Raw genomic sequence first — 23877 nt, 5'->3', positions numbered from 1 at the left:
AATTGAGGCCAGTAAATTATTGTGGTCTATGTTAGTTTAATTGCCAGAGGGATTGCCTTCACCTGGGCTTCAGTTAAGTTCAACTGACTTTCATTGACTGGCAGATGGCGTAGAATGGTGCTGGTGCTGGCGCAGGGGGTGCTACAGGAGAAAGAGTACTCTTGCTTCCTTTTGTCGTGGTAGTAAATTCCTATTACTCATTCCTTTCCCACCCTCCCAAGAGGCCCCAACAGGAATGAGACATCACCAAAACAATATATATGGTCCATTGTCAGGTATTCTGCAATACATCTGCAGTCATTGGAGTGGCAAGGGGGCCACCGCACAGTTCGTCTGGTAGGTCGATGTTGGGCATGACATCATGTGATGCTCTGGTCTCTTCATCCGAAGTGCTACTATCTGGACTGGATAAGGATGCCTGCTCTGCAGCATTCATCGCCTCTGCTCTGCCCAGTATTGCCGGCATTTTTGAGGGCTTGCCACAAATATTTCTAGTAGAACGTTTCCTGTTTTGTTGGGTCTTTCAGGCTCCATCTGGAGCCAACTGGGAGGAGTGTTGATAGTCGCCTGAGACTCCAGCCAGGTCCACATTTCCTGCGGTGTCAGAAAAAAACAATGTTTGGTGCCTGGTATGACCAGTAGCTTTACAGAAAGTTACATCCAGCGTTCATTGCATTGTTTCACCTCTCGGAACGAATCTCTCATTGATCGTACGTCAACCGTGTAATCTGAAAAAATCGTTACAGTGTGTTTCTACACGGTCCAGAGACCATTTGTCCTAGCAATCTGTAGAGATTTTTCTCTAACCCTGAAGATGAATAATCTTACCACCACAGGATGAGGGGGGCCCCAAAGGGAGGGCAATATCCTGGCTGCCTTTGTGTAAGTTGGACAGAAAAGACCTTCCCTCCAAGTACCTGCTCCGTCGGCCATGTCTCCAAGAATAGGTCCATACTCGTGCCTTCCATGCCCTTGTGAGGCCCACTACTCTAATATTGTTTTGGCGTGATCACCCTATGACATCCTCAGCCCTAGCTCATAATTGTGCCACCTCTTTCTCTAGCGTTTTGACCTTGTGGTCTTCACAAAGGAACACCACATCAATCATGAAAGCATTTAGTTTGGGCTCCAGGAAGGACTTAGGGTTACTGACAGATACTAGCAGTTCTGCAAACTTCTCTATGTGATCCTGCAGGTGTCTCTCTACAGTCAATTGGTGTGCCGTTGACCTGTGTCCATGGTGGTGTGCACATTGGGTCCGTCACCCTCTTTTCCCACCCTGACTTTAGACATGTTTGCACACTTCCACTAATCGTGCTCTTTCTGGATATGGTGTAAGGGAACAGTGTATCAGAGGTCCAGTGGGGATCTTGGCTCGGCCAATGCCCTGGGGGTGCACCACCCACGGGGAGAAGCCTGAGGGTCCCTGCTTCAGACAGAACCAGAACCAGAGGTGTCTTGCAGTTTTGTCACCCATTGAAAGGCCCCAACAGTCATCATGTAGGCCCGTAGTCTCAGAAGTGCTGCCTGGAAGGTACACTGTGGAAAAAGATTCCAAAGAACCTCATGCAGTGATCTTTGAGGGCTACAAATCTGAGTAGCTATGAGCAATCGTTGAATCGCTCACTCCAGGCAGTCGGGCCCTCACCATTCAAAATCATACACGTGGGAGCAATGCCTTGATGGATGGAGGATGCCCTAGGTGAGTAATGTACATGGAGGTGGGGTGTCCGTAATGAGGGGATCTCCTTTAGAATACACCATTGCACTTCACCATAAGTAGTGTCTCCCTACATGTGGTATCGTTAGGCAATGCGCTGTATTGGTAGGGGGTCAGAGCACTCTGAGATCGCACTTCCCGTAGTGCAGCAAAGCAATCTCTCAGATCTCCTGTCAATCTGGTCCCCTCTTCATTTAAAATGGCGACCCCAGTAGGGGTGGCTGTGGTCAAATGTACAATGTCCACAACAGCAGGGTGAGGGCCACAGTAATCAAGCATTTCTGCATGAGCCGCAATCTCTGTGTAAGGGCTGCCGGAGGTAATGTTGATTACAATCAAGCCTGAGGGGCTTCCATTACTTCGCTCTGATAAGGAGCAGGGCCGCAAGGATCATCCAGGTCTAGGTGCAACCTCCCATACATCGGGGCTGACAGTCTTACCCCAGTTAAAAGTGCAGTGGTCATTGCTACAATCCAGGGGCGGAGGCCGCTGATGTGTCGCAGGGTTGGGCAGGGCGTCGGGGTAGATCCTAGCCTTAGGTAATGTCGGTCAGCTCTCCGGGATCTTCATGACCATGCAGAGTGCGGCGTGCAGAAAGTCGGATCTCCACCCTTGTGAACGGTCAGACACTCTCCTCTGGCATGCCGTACAGGCCCCAGTAGCGCACCCGTAAGAGTCTCTCGTGCCTCTGGCTGGAAGTCAGAAGGGACACACTTGCTTTTTGTGGGCTAGGAGTGACAGTTTTTGACTGGGGCATTAGTATCAGGGGAGGATGTGGGCAGATGAATGTGATGACAGGCAGGAGCTCGCATTCATGCGACCATCCCATTCGCGACCTTGGACACGCCCCCTCCTTGTTGCTTGTAGAGTTAATGCATATCTCACTTCTCAACTTCCTTCAATGCCCCTGAGTCTAAAGTTCTGCTGAACCACCAAGCGCTGGCAAAGTAGATGTTACCATCTAATACATAAACGTGTTTCTCCAGGAAAGGCCTCAAGGAGTTTCCATGGAACGCTCCATATGGCCTCCTGGTTTGGGTTCCCAAAGGTTTTGTTCCATGAAAATGTAAAGGCTTGTTGTTTTGATGTTGGTGAAAGAAACTTATGAAACTGTCTTTGCTCACTGTAATCAGTAGGATTCTATCTAAAATACTGCTCTCCAAATAACTTATGGCATTGTTGAAGAGGTAGGTGGCTAGGTTAAGGGCCCTCCATACTTCAGATACGTATGATACCCAAAATAGTCTTTGTTCAGTTGATCAAACAGTCACTGTGTTATGCTAATTTAAGAAAATGAACAAAAAAAAACAATGGCCTGATTCACAATGGTAAACTTACACTTTTGTGTAAGTTTGTTATTTTTTGCTATTCACAAACTTCCAGTTTAACTTACTGATAGTCATTTTACGACTGCCTAGACTCAGCATTCAGGGTGGAAAACTCCATATATAAAAAAGGCAGGCCTATCTTTTTATATGCAGAGTCATAAAATTACTATTAGTAAAAATAGACTTATAGTTTGTGAACAATAAAAAAATTGTAAACCTACACAAAACTGTAAGTTTACCTTTGTGAATCACCCGCTAATTATGCAATAGTAAATGCCTTGCTCATAATTAATCCAGTCATCCAAACGCCTATGACTCAAATCCAAGAGGAGGCTTAGAGCAGTTTTCTCATCTAAGACCGGACCTCTTTGAATAGGTTGTCATGTGAAGAAAGTAAATTCTCATAAATGTTTGGGGTAAAAGACAGCTCAACCAATATTTTTCTGGCTTGAAATGGGTAATATTCAATTAGCAGGTGGAAGGTTCCCAGCATGAGAATTGTTTGTGTGCTGCACATTTGCCTACAGAGTTCACTTGGAGATTGCATTGATTACATTTATTAGATCCATAGTCAAAGCAAAGTCAGGACAGAGTGAACTAAGAATAGTAAACATTAGGGCCCATATTTATACTTTTTTAGCGCCGCATTTGCGCTGCTTTTTGACACAAAAAACGGTGCAGAGTTACAAACTACAATACTATTTTGCAAGTTTGCGCCGCTTTTGCGTCAAACAGAGGCGCAAACGCGGCGCTAAAAAAGTACAAATATGGGCCCAGATTTCCAAAGGAATGATCAGATACACCTGTTGCAAAAATACACATAATTCGGCCGGTAAAACACAAAATAAGTGCCCAGAAAGCAGAGGAGAATTGGAATGGCTTTTACTAGAAAAAACGAAGGCGTGGTGTAAGCTTGAGTGAGACCCTTATTGACCAAAAACGAACCAAAAACCAGTATACAGAACACAAATCAGCAAGATTTAGTGGGGAACAATACATGTCAATAGGAGTTGATTTTTTTACAATTAAGAAAAATGTGATTGGTTCAGTTCTCACAGCTTGCAAGAAATGAAATACTGTATTGTGGGTATTGCAAGGACTTAAAAATGTACCACCTATTCTTAATTGCGACTGATGTTATGTACACATTTACAACACATTTTTAGTCAAAAATATTCTCTTGAAGGCAAAGTAGTGACTATTGCTTAGTTCATACCAACAACTTTAAGGCAAAATGTTTAAACCCTTGAAAAATTAGTTGAAGGGTCCCAAAAATGTCACGCCAGTTGGCTACATCAAGGATGTACAAATAACAGATTTGTACAAGAGCACTGATATGGCACCTTATTATAAGCCTACCACTGATGAAAAACAGGGGAACAAGTTAACTTTGTCATAAATTCAAGTCTTATAAGTGTTCTAGAGCCTCTGGGCCTAATGGACTACCAATGGATGTCTTCGAACAAAAACCAGTAAGATGGGCAAAGTTACTAACTTCACTGTTCAACTATGTAATGGACTACTGTCTTTTCCATCATCATGGAAAGGGGCACCCTTGCAGTTCGTGTACAAAACGGGCTTAATTGGTGATCCAAAATATTAGATTTAATAGCCAAGCTACACTCAAAGTGGAAGAGTTGTCCTGCAAAAACACGTGTCTTCGCATGTCTTTTGCATTTTACCCAAAAGTTGGTTTGAAAGAGGAAGCTCAATGTTAGGTATTATAACCCCTTCAGCTTTAGTGTCAAGGAGACCAGATCCTCGGGGCTTGCGCATGTTCCCAACATGTCCACCTCTTGGCAGCTCCAAACTCCACTAGTTATTATAGCACAGAGTTAAAGAATGGCCAAGTGTGGGTATGGGTTTTGGGTTGGGAACAGCGGGGAAGGAGACCTGTGGAAGCAAGAGTTAAACAACACACTTGCAAGATTAATCACAATGACTTTCAATAAGCTTTGTTTCAAATAACACACTGAAAACATGAATAGCCTAAAGCTTCACTATAACTAGGCCTCAGGAATCTAGGTACCTGGAAATCAAGAAAGGTTATGCAAGGTTTCATATGAACATTCCAGAATGAACATATCATATTTTGAACAATGAACACTATCCAAATAGTTCTTAGAATAATTACTGCATTACAACAAATATCAAAGAGCACCTGTTTTTTTTTCTGCATGAATGAACTGTACTAGAATCATGAATAACACTACTACGTCACACTCTGATTAAGAGTTCCAAGACTCAAATGTTCAGGAATTATATTATGCACCTTAATCAAACTGCACATCAAGATTTTAATGTCTAGGAATAATTGCGCACTCTGCCAATCTGTTCAAAAGTTAAAACGCCAGGAATGAATCGCGCACACTGTTGCCGATTCGAAAATCTAGATTCAAATGCAATGAAAACGATCGCGTGCACTGCCGATCTGTAATTCAAGAGTTAAATGCCTGGAATGAATCGCGCACACTGTTGCCGATTCAAACATCAAGAACCAAATGCCATGAAATGATTGCGCACACTGCCGATCTATACTTCAAGAGTTAAATGCCAGACATGAATTGCGCACACTGTTGCCGATTCGAACATCACGATGCAAATGCCATGAAATGATCGCGCACACTGCCGATCTGAATGCCAAGAATTAAATGCCAGGAATTAATCGCGCACACTGTTGCCGATTCAAACTTCACGATGCAAATGCCATGAAATGAACGCGCACACTGCTGATCTGAATGCCAAGAATTAAATGCCAGGAATGAATCGCGCACACTGTTGCTGATTCGAACTCCACGATGCAAATGCCATGAAATGATCGTGCACACTGCCGATCTGAATGCCAAGAATTATATGCCAGTAATGAATCGCGCACACTGTTGCCAATTCGAACTTTACAATGCAAATGCCATGAATTGATCGTGCACACCGCCGATCTGAATGCCAAGAATTAAATGCCAGGAATGAATTGCGCACACTGTTGCCGATTCGAACTTTCCAATGCAAATGCCATGAATTGATCGCGCACACTGCCGACCTGAATGCCAAGAGCCAAATGTCAGGAATGAATCGTGCACCCTGTTGCCGATTCGAACATCACAATGCAATTGCCATGAAATGATTGCACACTCTGCCGATCTGAACGGCAAGAGCCAAATGCCAGGAAAAACAATCGCACACACAATTTTATGTTTAGGCCCAAAACTCGAATGTCACTGCAAACGGAGTCGGGGGCCTAACCCGACCTCCACCTTACCGCCCTGCTTGAAGATCACCAAATAAATGAGGGCAGGCTTGGAAATGATTGGATAGGCCTCCGGGACAGGAGCTCAGGAAAATGCTGCTGCTCTGCACCGGGACCTCTGAATAGTGAGCACGTGGAGCTGGGCTGGCTGCCTTATAAAGAGCCAAGCCCCGCCCACGAGCCACACCCAACCATGCTGCAGGAAAGGCTTCTAGAATGTCTTAGAATAAGGACCACACAGTGTAATCCTGCAAACAAGCCTTGCAAATGAACATTGTATTAGAAACAGCATTAATGTCTTTTCAAGGTAAAAGCTCTTCAATGCAAAAAGTTAACATACTGCAAAGAAACACAATGCATGAAATATGCCCTTGCATAAGGACTGGGTTTTTGCATTTACGTCGCCCGTAGAGCGTGCACTGTCCTGATGTTGACATTTAGCCAATAAGAGCCTTCGGGGCAACTTAACTGGTCTGCTTGCATACTATGTTAACTATAGTGTAACGTTTGATCAGTTGACCGCTCACGTCTATAGAACAGATCTGGTGCAATACTTTGCTGAACATTATAGTTAAATTCCAACCCCTCCAACTGAGTCTCCTACAAACTCCAACTCAAGTTGAGGAGACCCCCCCCCCCCCCCCCCCAAATAAAGACAGAAAATTGAGAAATGATGGGTTGTGTCTTGGCTGCACTTGTATTTCCATTGTATACGTCTGACCTTCTGGCCAAGAGTAGATTTACTTTAAGTTGTTTCGCAAAAGGTGGGTGGTGTGAAAATCAGTAGTCTATCACAGCAGTCTGACAATCTGCTGTTGATTGCCTCTGATCTAATCAGATTGCTAAGATTACTGAAACATCTGCAAGAAATTAAACATCACCCATCTCACAATAAATATAAAGAAAATTAAAAGTAGCTTTCTCGAGAAAGAAGTCTAGCCTTAGTTGGCCTGTAAAAAATACTATGATAAGTTGAGCTTCTATAGTTAGACATACCTATGTTTCACATTTTTCCTAATATAAAATGTGAAGCACACTTAAGTAACTTGAGAAACACTGCTACATTGTGATATTTGCCCTAAAGACATTTCAAATACATTATACAAGCCAATCTACTGAGGCGTCTAATATCAGTATTTAAGGCTAGAATTGAACTGGTTAAACGGTACGGTTCACCTGCCTTCATGGGAAAGTTATATGGAGCAATGAATACAATAACAATAAACTCTATTAGGAAACTCGTGAACCTTCATCAGTCAAGGAAAAAATGCAGGGTACACCTAGAGTTTGAGTTCTCACCTAGCTCTTTATTAGGAGCTTTTAAAAATTATATTGCACAATGAAACAGGCCAAAATTGGGGCTCTAAAACATGCTACAGGGTAGAATTTCAGTCAACCTCAATAGAAAAAATGAGTAATCACATTCCTAAGTCTTATTTTTTGGAACTCTTTATATAATTGACACTTAGGAAACAATTTGCATTGAGGGTATGCATTTTGTTAAAATTCTTATTGCTTAAAATAATATAAACTTGTTATTTAACTCGGATTGGGATCTACTTAAGTGGAAACATTATTCACATTAGGTAAGCTTAACTCCAGAGAAGCAAACCTCTAGACTCTATCTTTATCCGTAATGTTGAAATCAAATTTTGAATTTCTCCATCTTAGATGCTTAATTTCTCATTATGACACTTTGAGAATTCTTGGAAGTCATCTGGGCATGATTGTTTAAATGTGTTGTTCATTATTTCAGGAAGGGTGGTCTATTAACCACATTTTATTTATCTATTGAGTAGTCCATGGTTTGCAAATTTAGGGCCTGATTTAGAAGTTGCTGGGTAGATACTCTGTAAAAAATGTGACAAATATCTTGTCCCAACCCCCATTAAAAGTGCCATAGGAAATAATGCACTTATAGTAAAGTGGATGGGAACTCAATCACATTCTTGACAAGAGTAACCCAAGCGTCAAGCTCTAAATCAGGACCTAAGTATTCAAAAGGAACCATTACAAATAGTATTAATGGGTTTTCGAAACGTTTGACTTGTAGGATCACTGCTCAGTCAGAAAGAAGTTCCTAGGCATTGTAAACAGTGTATTCATCCTTGATCTGTTTCAATTGATGTGGAATAGACTACAATTAATTATTTGTACTTTTTGTATTGAAAAGGGCCAGCCATTTTTGATAGTGATGATGTATTTTAAATTATACAATAAAATGTTTATTAATATTACTAATTTGTCCTGGTATTATTGTTGTTATTATCATTATTATTAGGTATTATTAATTGCTGTTATCATTATGATGGTTATTATTATTAGTATTAGTATTATTATTATCACAAATGGCTTGGACCAGCCAAGAAGTCCAAGATTGATGTGCAACCTTCCTCCACCAAATCTTCCCCTCAACTCTGCCAGAGACACACGGATTGAAGTTAGGCTCCTGGTTCAAATGGTTTATTCTTGTTACGAAAATATGCTTTGTGTTTTATTATTTTAGGGACCTGGAAGAATATTTTACTTAACTATTGACGTGGTGGAAACAAAATGTTCTGTCCTCAGTAAGAAGAGCTGGAAAGACTGTGAAATCAACCCCTTCCATCAAACGGCAAGTAGTATGATAACAAGTATATTTACATTAAATAATTACTGTTTTGCCAAACATTGATTGAACTAAAAAAAGCGTGCACTTTCTTTTAGCTCTGCCAGTAGCCGAGACTTTTTGATTCTACTCAAAATATCTATATAATATCCTCACTAACAATGCCTTTCAGCCAGCCCTCTTCATCCACTGGTCTTTTGTTGTATCATCCACATTTTTATTTGCATTGTACAATATAAAGATATTGCTAGTCACCAAGGAGTTCCATGACCATGTAGAGGAGGGAGACTGAAATAGTGTAATGGGTCTAGTCTTCCTAGCAAAACAACATAGTTTGGATTGGGGCTTTATACTTGTCAGCAACCTGTATACTGCGTGCATTATAGGGGTGATATTTTCATTGATCAAAAATGCATATTAACATCCTCCAATTTAGGTACGGCCACTACCCCTAACGTCTAAATGGGATAAGCCAAGTTCCTCAACCTTTTGCTACTTTTGCCCTCGAATAAAAGAAACTGAAGACCATTTTCTTGATTTTTTGCCCCCAGTACTTAGAGCCATGTAGGAAATGGATAATTGCAGTAAAAACGTTTGTGTGTTAGACACTACTGGGAGGCTCTGAGAATTTTCAAATATGACTCGAAGGTGCTGATAGTGTTTGCAGTTGCAAAGTACCTTGAGCATGCATGGCGCATTAGGCAGAGGGGTCAGCCCTAAAGTAAAGCTCAATTCTGACGTTATGCTGGCTTCTTAGGCTGCGATCTGGGTGTCTATAGGGTTGCACCATAGCTACAAATAACACCTCTTTATGAATGTTTTCCCGATTTTGTGGTTCACAAGAGTAGGGCTAGGAATAGCCAGGCGACATTTTGTATATTAATGTTAAAAAAAGCACTTTAGCACTTTAATTGGAGTATGCCAGGTAGGTGATATCTTAATGCCTGTTAACCGCCTTCCTGCTCGACGCTCCCTGAGCAGGGAGAACATTTTATCTTCCATTCTTCTTTTTATAATATTTTACTCTATTGTCATGAGCATGCGTCCTTTTTATTATATGTTGTCCACCTGCATCTGCACTTTATTCTTGGGGCCTATTTGCTGTTTACCAGCATCGCAAGGACAGGATTTAATCCAACCACCCTCAGGCATTTGCCCTGGGTGGGTGGTTGCGGGCAGATTGTGAACATAATTTGAGCACATTTGTCTTTGAAATTTGTTCCTTCTTTTTATATGATCGTACATGCACCTTAAGGCTCATTACTTATTTTTAATCATGTTTTGGGTTTGTAATCGTGTCACGGAAAGTCTGTATATTTAAATTGAGAATCACTGTATTCCCATGTTTGTATTTGTTTCCCACATGTGTGCATATGCATCTTAAGATCATATTTGCTGGCCAAATTTTATACCTACATTTTATTGATTGGGTTGTTGATACTTCTGTGTAGATTTGTATGGATTTGTCTTTTTAATGCACTTTTAACTGTTTTTGTGTACTTTTTTGGTTTTGTCTGACTGAAATAAAGTAACTGTCTTAACATGTTTCAGGGTCGATGAGCTTCAGTGCCACATAAAGGCTCAGCTTTTTAATTTCATACTATACCATTCTCTTATTATAAGGAAGCCATATCTGAATATCTCTTACTTATGTGAAGTAAAGATAGGACATAGCAATGCATTCTGTTGTACCAAGAATGCCAAGGCATTGTACCCACTCAAAGTCTGATGAGTAATTGAGGCAAGAGTGGCGACAGAGGGTGGTGTAGAGCAGGTTGCACGAGTAAAGGAATTTGGAATTAACAAATGTGTGTTGCCATAGAAGCACAGATAAAAACTTTGCAAAATCTCTCATGGGTCTTCATTTATTTAAAATATGAATTAAATAAAAAATAATAGCATGTTAAATAATGGTTTTAAAAAGTTATGCTAAAATGTACATATAGGTAGATAGATAGATAGATAGATAGATAGATAGATAGATAGATAGATAGATAGATAGATGTATATTTATATATGGAGAAATTATTTAACAATATAAAATTAATAATTACAAAATTTTAAATACATTTAATTTCATATATTACAAGAAATGTAATATGAAAATGAACAAACATATATATAATAAACAAACATAAAATAGAAAATATCTAACCTAATTTAAATATTAAAATAAACATATTGGATAGTTTTATTTAATACATTAAATGGAATATACAAATCTACAGTATATGTATTTAAATGAAAGTATATGCAACCGTAGGGAAGGTTTTGGACTTTGGAGGTGTTAGATTTACTATTGCCACTCCGGTTTAAGCAACAGTAGGGAAGGTGTTGGACTTCAGAGGTTTCGATTTGCTATTCCTACTATAATGTAAGCAACAATAAGTATAGTGTTGGACTTTGGAGGGGTTAGGTTTAATCTTCCCACCTCAACCTCAACATTAGGCAATGAGTTGGATTTAGGATGTGTTAGATTTACTATTCCCACTACAGTCTAAGTAACAGTAGGGAGGGTGTTGGACTTCAAACTGGTTAGATTTAGTATTCCTACTGCAGTCTAAGCATCAGCAGGTAAAATGTTGGAATTTGGAGAGCTTAGAGTTACTATTCCGACTCCAGCCTAAGCAAGAAGAGGGAACGTTTTAGACTTCAGTGGGGTTAGGTTCACTATTCCTACTCTAATCTAAGCAATAGAGATTTTTTTCCGCTAAAACAGCTTGTTAATCCATTCATGAAACTCCCCTTGCTTATTATTCTTAGACAACATAATCTGAATATCCCATTCCTCTATGGAGTAAAGCAACACATGGCCTTTATTTTTGCTATTAAAAACCTAATCCACAAATGATGCTGGTTTTACAAGGTGTGTTGAAGGTTCCTAGAACTACCTTTTCAAACTGCTCACCACTTACCTTATACTGAAGGTACTTTGGCACTGAAGCATATGTTAGCAATGGGTTTATTTGCAATGTGGTCCAGACTAGAGTCCTAATGGCAAAATTAAGTAATGCCTTCAAATACAAGACATACATGCTGTATTGCTTAATATGTAGATTATAACATTCTAGAAATGCATGATCAACCAATGCCAGGTGAAAATAGGGAATTTTAACCACACACAATTATGTAATATTGCAAATGAATGCTATTCCATTTATAATGTGACCTGTTTCTGACCTAGGTTTTTGGACAGTGCAAAGCTGTGCTTTATCTCAATTTGCCCTGGAGGAAAGTGAAACTTTACAGTTATAATTGTACCCTCAGCACTGGTAAGGTATCACTTCAATAAATCATAATAATGCATGAGAAGACATTAACTCCCAAAGACTAGGTGGGGAGTAGAGTGAGTAAAAGTGGAAAATGAAATAGCATTATACAATAAATATGGGAATTACAAGGTTAATATTCCTTGTGTAAGTGTTATCCTTAGCTACGTGATTGCCAGGTCATCTTTGAGTACATTCTAATTTCTATAGAAAATATGCTTTCATGAGTTAGTACTAAATATGCATCTCACTAAAACAAAGCATAAGAATGTCAGTGTATAGAAGAAAGTAATGATTTTTTTTACATTCACAGTTCCTCCGCGATTGATTGTTGGTATGTGCCCAGACTGTCCACTTTTATATCAGATCACACCTGAATATGTACAGAAAGCAGAAGCACTTGTTGAAAAATACAACAAGGAAAGCAACAATACCAACTACTTCATTCTTGATAAGGTTGAAAGGGCATCGATGCAGGTGACTATCAACTGCCCACTAGCAAGACTTGAAAAGTAACTTCTGAAGTTGTCTTGTTATTTAGAGATATTACAATATATTTTATAGATCATATATGTACTTTAGAAAATTGGGCTGAGCAAATGTTTTTAGTTTATTACTATTAAGGACATAAAAAATGATTGTATTAGAATATGACAAGAGGGGTATCAATGTTGAGCAACACATCATGTTCCATGTAAATTGGATAGTATTGCAGTCAACGTTCATTAGCAAAAAACATCAGTTATGCATGAGAATAAAACCAATCCTTAGGTGTTGCATCAATTCCCACAGTTGAGATTTGCTTGTAATCATGAATCTAAAGTGATATATATGACAACGCCTAGTTCCAGTGCTCATGCGTAGTAATATGCAAAGCATTATACATAGATTATAATTATGGAGAATATCTGAGATTAAGACTATTATTATTAATATCTTTTATGTGCACATATTATAAATATTCAAATGTACCTGCATATTTTTCATAATGGCATCTTTAATCTTTCAGTGGGTGATTGGAGCATCATATTTTATGGAATTCAGTATTAGAGAGACCAACTGCTCCAGATTAGTAGAAAATACGTCAGACTGTGAGGTCTTAGAAGATGACAAAGCAGTAAGTACACAGTTGAAAACATATTTCTGCATAACCTGCAAAAATGATGTTCAGAAGCAGCAATGTCTCATGTTCTGATATTAAATGCTATATAATGAAAAACATTTAAAGAACTTTTAGATATTCACTTCCATGAACATTTTTACATTATTTGGAAGACAGACATATTTCATGACATTGTGTAAAATGGGTATTTATTTTAATTGCAGGAGGAAGAGTCAGAATAACTAGGGATTGCATGAGAGAAAAAAATCAATTTGACTTATCGCAATTTCTTTTAGAACACATTTATCTGAAAAACAAACTCTGCAAATTTACCAAAGGCATAATGGAAACTAATTCAAACTTTAACATTGCAATGAAATTGCAAAATACAATGTATCTAGCAGAATTACAATTTCACATTCACTTACTTTGAAAACCTTGCATCCATATTTTATTACTAAGGGGCTGATTTTGGGTTTGGCGTTCTGACCGCCGGACCGCCGTCCAGCAGTCAGGAGAAAGGTGCCAAGCCAGTGCCATCCTGACCGCGCATTACGACACTACTGCCAGGCTGGCGGTGTGTCTGCAGCGGTGGCACTGCGGTGGCATGCTTCACCTCATAAAGTAAGCATGAAGCACATGCGGCCGAGTGCAGCGCCAGATGCACCTCGGTGCACTGTTGGCATGCACAATGTTGTGCATGGCAAACAGTTTGCACCAACAGTGCAGGCATGGGGGGCACAATATGTGCCCTCAGCCACACTGCCCAATGTGCACAATCACCTCTTTCAGGCCCCTTCCCTGCCTTTCTGCCGAGCTTTTCATGGCGGCGTCCCCGCCATTAAAAGCTCAGCGGAAAGGCAGGTAATGATCAGCACAGCAGTACCGGCATCGGCACTGCCGCAATTGATCATGGCTTTCCCTACCTCTGCAGGATCCAAGATCCTGGAGGTTGCGGCAGTCTTGTGGCATTCCTACCGCCATGTTTATAATCTGGCAGGCGAACCACTTAGGAGGCGGAGGTGGGACCGTCATCGAGGGTACTCATAATCAGGCTCTAAGTAATTGAGCACTTCATATCCCTTCATAGTCATCACTGAAAATCTAAGACCAAATGTATTAACTACTGGTGGCACAAATTGTGTTGCAATTTCTGACCAGTAGTGTTGGACCAGTAAAGACCTTAATGAACCATCATGTGTACTAATAGATCAACTTGCTAAATTCTGATTCGGAGTGAGTCACAATATGACCTATGTTGTGATTATTAATAAGGTATATTACATATTGAGAATCTCTTCAGTTGGTGACCATCACAGAGACGGTTGCCTGCTAGGGTCAGCAGCCCACCTTATCTGTGATTATCTTTCAATATAGTAAACTTTTGTTTAAATGCTGCCTATTTTCCTTATAGGAAACCCAGCTATGCCTAAAAAAGAAATGTTTGCTTTTTATTTTACATTTGTCTGACAGTTGGGAGTGGTGGCCCACTTCCCCAACAAACATGTTTTTTCCATTCACAAAGGGGAGGTGTTTACAATGGAATGCATTCCCACGCTGAAGCCTGAGCTAGCAAGTTTTCAAAGTTTTGTGACTTGATTTAATTCGCAAAACATTGACACATTGCATGCCACTTCAGTATTTGGGAAGGATGCCTACAGCATCTCCGAATTGAATTGGATCATACTCCCACCAACCTGATATTTATGAGGTAGGTCACAAATTGCTAAACACTTTAGTTGGTGGATGTCACATGTCGCTTTCAACAAAGTAAACTTTTTTTTTAAATGTGTTTTTTTCTTACCGGAAATGTGGCTGTGTTTTAAACGGAAAGTTTACTTTTTTTTCAAAATTTCTTTGAAAGTTGGTATTGGTGTACTCGACCACTAAGTGCTCTCCAACAAACTTTTTTGTAGCATACATAAAGAGGGAAGTTATCTCTTCCTTTTTGCGACTCGTCTATCTCCTCAACTCAAGAGTCTGCGATTTTTCGATGTTTTGTAACCAAATTTCTTTTGCAAATCATTGACACATCACATACCAGTTTGGTATTTGGAAACGCCAACAACAAGCTCCTTCCAAACACTAAATCGCTATTCATTCTCAATCCCACTTTAGGAGTCAGTAAAATTTTACAGACTTCTAAAATGGGATTTCTACAATTGAAAATCTATTTTTGCAATCACAAACTCTTAGAGTTCTTGCAATTGCAGAAAAGGACCGTACAACTGTCTCACTGTCCTCTACAGTTTGAAAGAAAAATACTCTTCCTTTACATTATTGTCTTACACGTCTCGGCAGTATTAAGACTATATCCAAAACATTCAAGAATCCAAACTCACTGCATCTTATTCTGTGCTCATTTAATATGAACATAATGTTGTCCCCATAAACTAATAGTTTTATCCATTTAGCTCTTAAAAAATCAGCCCTATTAGTTTCATTAGTTTTGTAAAGCGGTAATGTGCTAATCCCCAGTCCAAAAGGGAAACAACTGAAGTAATAAACCTGATTGTCCCATTGAAACTGCAGGTACTTTCCAAAATCTTTGTGAATAGGAACCATCAGAAATAAATGTATCTTGTAGGCCTAGACAGTCCATCTAATGTCCCTGTAAAAGAGAATCTCTGAGCAGGAGAATGGTTTCCATCTAGAAATGATGGCACACTACAAAGCATTTGAATTGTTTCAGGTTTATCACAGGTTGCATGATTTTGTTCTTTTTCTGAATTAGAATGTAATTTCTGAGAAAAGCTGAGAGGTGTTAGCACGTCTGACCCTATTTGGTTAATTTTCATTAATTTATAAGGGGACGTGTTTGTAGGTCGATGGACCCTTTGACTGCACTTAGAGTAGTTCCCACCATGAGACTCCGTGCCAACACAATTCAATAGCAATGTCAATCAATAGCACCAACAATCATAAGAGTCAGTAATTTCCATGCACCATGACCTTTCGGTCATGAATAACCACACCTTTATGTAAAAGTTATAATGTTTATTTACCTATACTAACAATGCTAATATCACGTAACTTAGTCTCAAAATCAAATTATAAACATACAGAAACAATACTGGCTTACCAAATCTCCTAAAGGATCGCAATTTAATCAAGGCTTGGACCACTACACATTCTAAGGTTACAGTACAGATCAATAGCAAGCATAACTGGGCAAGAGAAATGGCATACATTTAGATTCAGCAAAGAAAAGACATCAACTGTTATTATGTGTAGCAAACATCACCAGTGAGTACCGTAACTAACTTTCAGATTAGAATGGCATGTTTGGACTTCAAGCAAAACAATTTAGTCAACACAAATTTGGAAAAACATCTAACTATGGCTCTGTCAAAATTAGCAGTTGGTAACTAGGGACAAAAGCAAATAGACATAACAATCATTAACAACGTCTTATACCTTGCCTCAGTATGGGTCAGCAAGCTGTGACAGTTTTCGTCAATAGGACATCAGTTCTGTTAGCAAGGCATTGAAATTCAGCATTAAAGTTCGGGAAAGTAAAGTCTCTTCATGCAGCACAGAAAGAATAATAGCTAATAGCCTCTCGGGATGGTTGAGAAAGAAAAAGCTATTGGCATGTCTCCTCCTGGTGCAGTCTGGCTAAGTTAGATTTCTTAAAACTACTTCCCACGTTGCTATTGGTCAAAGAATCGTACGTTTACGTTTAGTCCAATGAAAGCTGAACCCCAAATCTAAGATTTTACTAGTACACAGTTCACATGTCGAACATTGGCTCCTCTTCTCCTGTTCCTGTCGTTGGGCTTGTCAGGTAACACATTTGTATCAGCTTATACTCCAGTCAGTGCATCCATTGTCTTCTCCTGGGAAGGTCGTCTTTACACATACTGAGTTATACAATGTATCCCAAGCTATTAGAGCATATTCTAGCAAGCAGTTCTCATGGGAAAGAATTTCAGCTACCAGCACTTGGTCAATGCAGTGGAAAATCACAATTTAATTCTCTAAGCAGCCATTTTATAATTTGCCTAAGCAATGCAGCGATTAATAAAGCAAATACATAATACATAACCTTTAATATGACATACTACTACATTATTCAAAACATGAGCTCAACATTTTACGTTAATAAGCTGTTAATAAGTACACTTGAATATTAGTGGTCACTCAAGTAGGCACAATTTCAAATGCATGCATTATTTCTCTACGTTAACTCATTTTCTCTGCAAATTCAACACTAAGAATACATGAATATTCATTAGTAAAAATTCAGCATTAAAAGAGGTGGAGAAAAGTTGGCTGAATTTCATCTTTCAAGATTAGATAGTCTACTTCTCAGAAATCCTAATTGCTGAGATCCGCTGAAAAATTGTGAATTTCAGGAAGGACATTTTTAAAAGGTTCTGAATGAAGTTCTATAATAAAAAATTAAACTGTGGCTAAAACCCAGTGGTCTAAGTTTACTTTTTGCCACCCTGAAAAACAAATTGCCAAACAAACCCTATTATCAGAGGGCCAGAAATTCCTCTTTGCGCTATGGAACCTCTGTGTCTAAATTCCTGGTTTGAAAAAGCAGAATTTCAGGAGTCAGCATTAGAGTTGATGCAAAGTGATTAATGCCTCTGTCAGCCCTCTCAAAAACATGGTGGCTGAAAACTGTCTTAAGCAAAAACTGAACTTTATCCAAAGAGGCAAATGTTTTCACGTACTTGATTTAATATTTAATACAAGAGACGCTAGATGACCATCTTTTTGCCCGAGGATTTTCCTCAGTGGCCTCATATATATATATAGTACATTTTTAAGAGAAGACCTTTCCAACATTCACATGCAATTGCTACTTTGGTGTTGCCTAAACAACATATTGCCCTTTGAGTCCAACTTGACAATTCACTGTAGATTAGTTTCTTTAAAATTTTTGGCTGCTATTAAATGAAGCAAGACAGGTTTGGGAAACATATGAGCATTGATTCTTGCCATCAAATCCAGAGCCACAATTTTCACCAGTGGGACTTTGCAAGCTGTCAATGCACTGGCTTTGTTGACCTTAGTCTGCCACATTCTAGAGTGTTAAACTAAATTTGAGAGGCACAGCAAGCTTATCCAGTGGTATTCAAATTTCAGAAGCATCGGAACAAAATCGCAGTGTGTTAATCAATAGAATCATTAGTTTACAACTTGACTCAATATGTTTCCTTTCTTTTTCAGCATGTTGGGTTTTGCGAGGGTAGCTCACTTACCCCTAGATCACCTCTTGAGTCTGGTCTCTTTGTCTCCTGTGAGATCTATGAGCCCAAGGTAAGTTGTACTTGTTGAGACATTTGACATGAATAGCCAGATAAGAATGCATGGTACAGAAGTCTGTAAGTAAAATCAGTTCTTGTATGTCTTTACATGTTTTTCAAGCTGTACGACCACAAGTTTTGCACCTTGTAATTTGCAACTCATTTGTGAGCCGTAAATTGAGGGTTGAAAAACCAAATGTAAAACAGTGTATCTCACACTGTTTGCGATTCCCAATGGGGTCGCAAATGACCTATCTCAACAATATTCATGAGGTAGGTTGTAATTTGCGACCCCATTGGGAATACCTGCACTCACAGGGATGGTGACCTGCTGGGGATGCAATTCAAAAAGAAAAATTAAACGTTTCAGTTTCATTTTTTCAGAGTAGGCAGTGGTCCGTCGGACCACTGCGTGCTCTGAAACAATATTTTCTCTCCATTTACAAAGGGGAAGGGGACCCGTGGGGACCACAATTGCACGCCCCTTCCAAATAGCGACTCGCAAATTTATTTTGCGATTCAGTAAATAGATTACTGAATTGCAAAATAGGGGAATCGGGCCATTTGCGACAAGAAAAAAGCTACGCACATCTGGACCTATGTACTTAACACGTTATATGAAAAGGGAATTTGGGAGGCAGGCGAACAAAGTGCACCATGATGCCGTCAGGCCTGTCCCTTGCAAATACACTTTCTTAGGGCTCTAATAGTAAAGTGGTCACTGTGATCTGTTTCATAAACCACCAACTCAGCGAAGCAAACCACAATTTCATAGATCTTAGTAAGCTGTAGGAGTATGACATGAAATTAATAAATTGAGGATTTAAAGAGTGTAATAGTAATGTCGTAATTTAAACTAATGTAAGGTATCCTCGAATTCACACTTGTTTTGCAACACATTAACTACATACTCCTTGTAGTGTATCGTTTTTATATAGTGGTTCGCTGACTTAACCTTAACCCTCATTAAACTGAACCACCCTCCTCTTTGTCACATTCTTTACAGGATGTATCTGAGCCACATTCACAACCAGGAAAACACAATGGCCCTCATTACAACCCTGGCGGTCAAAGACCTCCAGGGTTGTTTTGGCGATTGTACCGCCAACAGGCCGCAGTCGCACCGCCGGGACCAGCAGTTTCCCGCCATCGTTGTCCCGGCGGTTATAATCCGCCAGGGCAGCACTGCTTGCAGCGCTGCCCTGGGTATTATGACTCCCCTTCCTGCCAGCCTGTCCATGGTGGTAGAGACCGCCATGGAAAGGCTGGCGGGAAGGGGAGTTGCGGGGCCCCTGGGGGCCCCAGCACTGCCCATGCTCTTGGCATGGGCAGTGCAGGGGCCGCCAGGCACAGCCCCACCCTGCTTTTCACTGTCTGCTGTGCGCGACGGGTGGAGCTGCACCCGTCGCACGGCCGCAACACCGCCGGCTACATTAGGAGCCGGCTGCAATGTTGCAGCTGACATCCCTGCTGGGAAATAGAGTTTCCGCCCGCCGGCCCAGCGGGGATGTTGTAATGCGACCGGCGGGTTTGCGGGCGCATAGGCGGCCGTTCAGCGGTCCAACCTTGGCGGGCGGCCTCCGCCACCCGCCAAGGTTGTAATGAGGGCCAATATCCCTTTCAATTTGACTGATTTCAAACCCCTTCACGTTTTATTGGGCATATAAGAACTGACTTTTTGCTTGAGAGTGTTTTTTGTACTAACCATGCACTATCACAATGGTCGAAAACAGAGACTGCCCACAAGGTGGTGAGGAACAAAAACAAGTACTGTGAGGAAGAAGAGTGGGGCTCATTGCAAATAGGTTTATGGAAATGTAATGAACACATTACTACTTCATCTCTTTTGATCATCACAGTTGGCAACTAATAAACTCTCTCATAGGTTTTTTACTTCATCTTATTGATAAACACCAAAGTTGAGACCATTTTCTGCAGAGAACACACAGAGGAACAGCCATCACAAGTGGAGAATCATACACCCTGCACAGCACATCCCAACATCTGTCTGCTGAGAATCATAGACATGTTGCCCCCTGGCCCACAAATGGTCTCAGCTCTTTTTCTACTAAAGCATAACACACAATCTTGCAGACTTGTATATTTTATAATGGATTTGGCATGCAAGTTCTTTACAAAGCACACCACAAAATAGTTTGATTTAACACAAAAGCACAAGCATTAGGGAAATACATGTTGTAGGTAATGGATGAACTAATGTACACCTTTGTCTTCAATGGTACTATATATATACTGCAACCTCCAATAATAGATAGTGGACCTTAAACAATACCATAAATCTAAGCGGGGAAAAGCACAGAGAGATCAGGTCAACATCCACCATCTTTTGAACCCTGACATAGGCAATGTCAAACAGCCCAATACTGAGACAAAACTGTCTCATGGTGATAACACCATCCTCTGATGTGCATGAAGCACACTAAACCAGATGCAGAAAATAACAAAATTATGAATGCGCCTGATATTTCAGAAGACAGTTGTATTATTTATTTGATTTTTAAGGTGATGTTTAAAATAAAAATGTAATTCCACTAAGAGCTACACAGATTCTCAGAAACACCATACAATAAAATCTTTATCATAAATGACATGCTTTTTACCTGTTTTTTCATAGCCTGATCCTCATCATCGGCATCGTGGATGTGGACGTGGTCCTCATAGACATGGTCACAAACATGGTCACAAGCATGGAAGAGGCCATAGGCATCATCACCATCATCATCCTCATGGGCACAACCATACCCATTCAGAAAATGGAAATCATCAAGAGGGACATCCAGGTCGTGAGCGACAGGGCAAACATGGGGAAAGGCATAGTGAACCTCACTGGCATGGGAAAAGGCATGCAGAAAGGCACAGCGGAAAGCATGGAAAAGGGCATGAAAAAGGACATGGACATGGAAAGGATCATGGGCGAGGTCGTGGTCCTCCCAATGGTGGACACAAACAACACGGCAGCTCATCAGAAGAACATACTGGATCCAAGCCAATGCCTCCCCCACCTTCAGGGCCAGTTGGGTCGGTGCAGCTCATTTATCTGGTGAACGAGTCAGATGTTTTTCCTGTTCCAACCATTCCTGACCCGCCTCTCAGTGCTCCCACTGGTTCTCCTGCAGTTCCAGGAGGAACTGTCGGCCCCAGCTCATTTGATCCATTTAAGGATCCAGTGCCTCAGCCTTTCCCATTGGTTCCTTCAAATTCACCAGGATGCCCAGCAAACCCCAAGCATCAGTTGCCACACATTGAGTCCTTATTGCCACTGCCTAAGTAAAAGTCAAATGAAATAATGCAACACGAATAAATACATTTCTAATTAACAAGAGTGGCCCAAAGTGTCTTATTTTTTTATACACTAGGTGTGGATATTCTAATAAACTGCATGAGTTTTTTTCGATTTGTCTCACTTTCTACTTCCTTTCTAATGCAAATTTCAGACCAACAATGCTGCTTTAAAATCATGTAAGAAACAATGGGCCTCATTTACAAGAATCTGACGCATCGGCCCAATGTGTCAGATTTCTTGCGCTGCCCAACGATTACCTAACGGGGCCATGAATGCGCTGTATTTACTATACAGAGCTCCATGCCGCACGTTTTCACAGATTCGTAAGAAATTCTGACACATATGTGGCTCTAAACTGATGCATTGCTGGACTAGCATAAAAAAATGACCCTACTCCAGCAATGCGAGGAAGGTTCCCATGGAGAGCAGGCATTAAAATTCTGATCCAGTGAAGTCGCAGAACGATTCAGTGAAATATTGTAAATTTCACTGCGTCAGTTCTGCGTGGCTTCTCCCGAGGGAATGCCAACCTTGCATATATTATACCTGGTGCAGGTGTAATGTGAAGCAAGGCTTTGCAAACTGACGCATTGGGCCAACATGTGAGTTTGCAAATGTGGAGCAGAGTAAAGCACTGCTTACATCACAGTTGCGTTAAAAACAAATTATGCAACAGTGGCACAAAGGCCTTGCAAATGAGGCCCAATATGTACTAGTAGAGTCAACCAACCATTGATATGAATAAAATGTTTGGAGAAGTAATTTGTAGAAAGTTTCCTGACCTACCTTATCTGGTATATCACTCATGCATGCACTTCTTCCCTGTATCACTGTAATGTTTAAAAATGATTAGCCACTGCATGTTTTATCTATGAACCAGTCATTTTCAAAACTATGGTTGACACCATATCAGCGTCCAAATTTTATATGCCTCTATTTTAAACATTCCTTCAAAGGTACAAAATAATTGCATCAACAGCATCCACCACTTGTCGAATCCCTTCTATCACGTTTTTCAATACATATATTGATAATTTACCCAAACTGTCTCCGCCAATTCATTAGGCATGCTTTCACACATGTTCACATTTATGCCTTTGCTTGAGACGGTGGGGAACATATACAACTCAAAATACTTATTTCAAGCTTCTATAGCTACTATTAGAACATTGGAATGTTGTTAGCTCCATTGAAAACAATGGAGTGCTGCGGGCTTTTACAGGCCGGTAAAAGCCCGCAGCGCCAACATTCCAATGTTCGCTTTGTTCACAGCAACAGCTGTGAACAAAGCCTCACGGAGCCCGAGGGGATTTTAATCCCCTCGGGCTCCGTGAACATTTTTTTTTTTTTAATAGAACATTCTGCCCTGAGTGGCAGAATGTCCTAATAGCCTTAGAACCCGCCGTAGCGGGCTCTACCGGCTATTAAAGTCCCTCTCCCTTGTTAAATGCCCTCGCCTTCGGCTCGGGCATTTAACGCGGGGAGCGGGCCTTTAATAGCCGGTAGAGCCCGCTACGGCGGGTTCTAAGGCTATATTAGTAACTTTATAGGCATATTTTAGGCGTAGGACACCCAAATGTAGTTATGTACGGTGTACATGTAACCCCTTTCCTACACTGTGTAGAAATGTGACGAGAAGAAAACGGAAACAGACACAACCCGAAGAACATACATTCCTAACACATATTACTCCTGGTAGCATGTAAAAATAGTCCGTACTCCAGGCTCTCAAACAATTCTCCCTGTGTAGTGAGATGATGTGAAGCCTTACATCAATTACATGTGTGTTGTGTGCCATTTGGTATGTGGGCTTAGGAAATGAAATGTGTTATAACGTATCTTTCAGTGTGGGTGAGTAGTTTAAGAAGTGGAAAGAGCTGCCTGTATTTTTTAATTCATTTACAATTTCATATTTTTAAATGTCTATGTATGTGCATCTGTTACGTTTACTTTTTTAAAACATGATTTGTAAAGGTGCCTCCACTGTCTATAATTGAATGATTAATTTTAAACTATTGTTTATGCTATTTTTCTGTAGTTG

The 23877-nt window shown here is 40.3% G+C and overlaps 1 protein-coding gene across 1 annotated transcript in view; it reads left to right on the top strand.

The window, feature by feature from the left end:
* Window positions 1–21873, top strand: part of LOC138265421 (fetuin-B-like) — a 34092-nt gene extending 12219 nt beyond the window's left edge. Inside the window, exons 2-7 of the mRNA XM_069213118.1 lie at window positions 8799–8906; window positions 12085–12172; window positions 12483–12646; window positions 13179–13286; window positions 18456–18545; window positions 21168–21873. Coding sequence (XP_069069219.1) covers window positions 8799–8906; window positions 12085–12172; window positions 12483–12646; window positions 13179–13286; window positions 18456–18545; window positions 21168–21824 — 1215 coding nt within the window. The 3' untranslated portion in view covers window positions 21825–21873. The remainder of the gene's footprint in view (window positions 1–8798; window positions 8907–12084; window positions 12173–12482; window positions 12647–13178; window positions 13287–18455; window positions 18546–21167) is intronic.
* The last annotated feature ends 2004 nt before the right edge of the window (window positions 21874–23877 follow it).

The sequence above is a fragment of the Pleurodeles waltl genome, chromosome 11 (assembly GCF_031143425.1).
Source record: "Pleurodeles waltl isolate 20211129_DDA chromosome 11, aPleWal1.hap1.20221129, whole genome shotgun sequence".
Taxonomy (NCBI): Eukaryota; Metazoa; Chordata; class Amphibia; order Caudata; family Salamandridae; genus Pleurodeles; species Pleurodeles waltl.
This window is presented reverse-complemented; position numbering and strand designations above follow the sequence as displayed.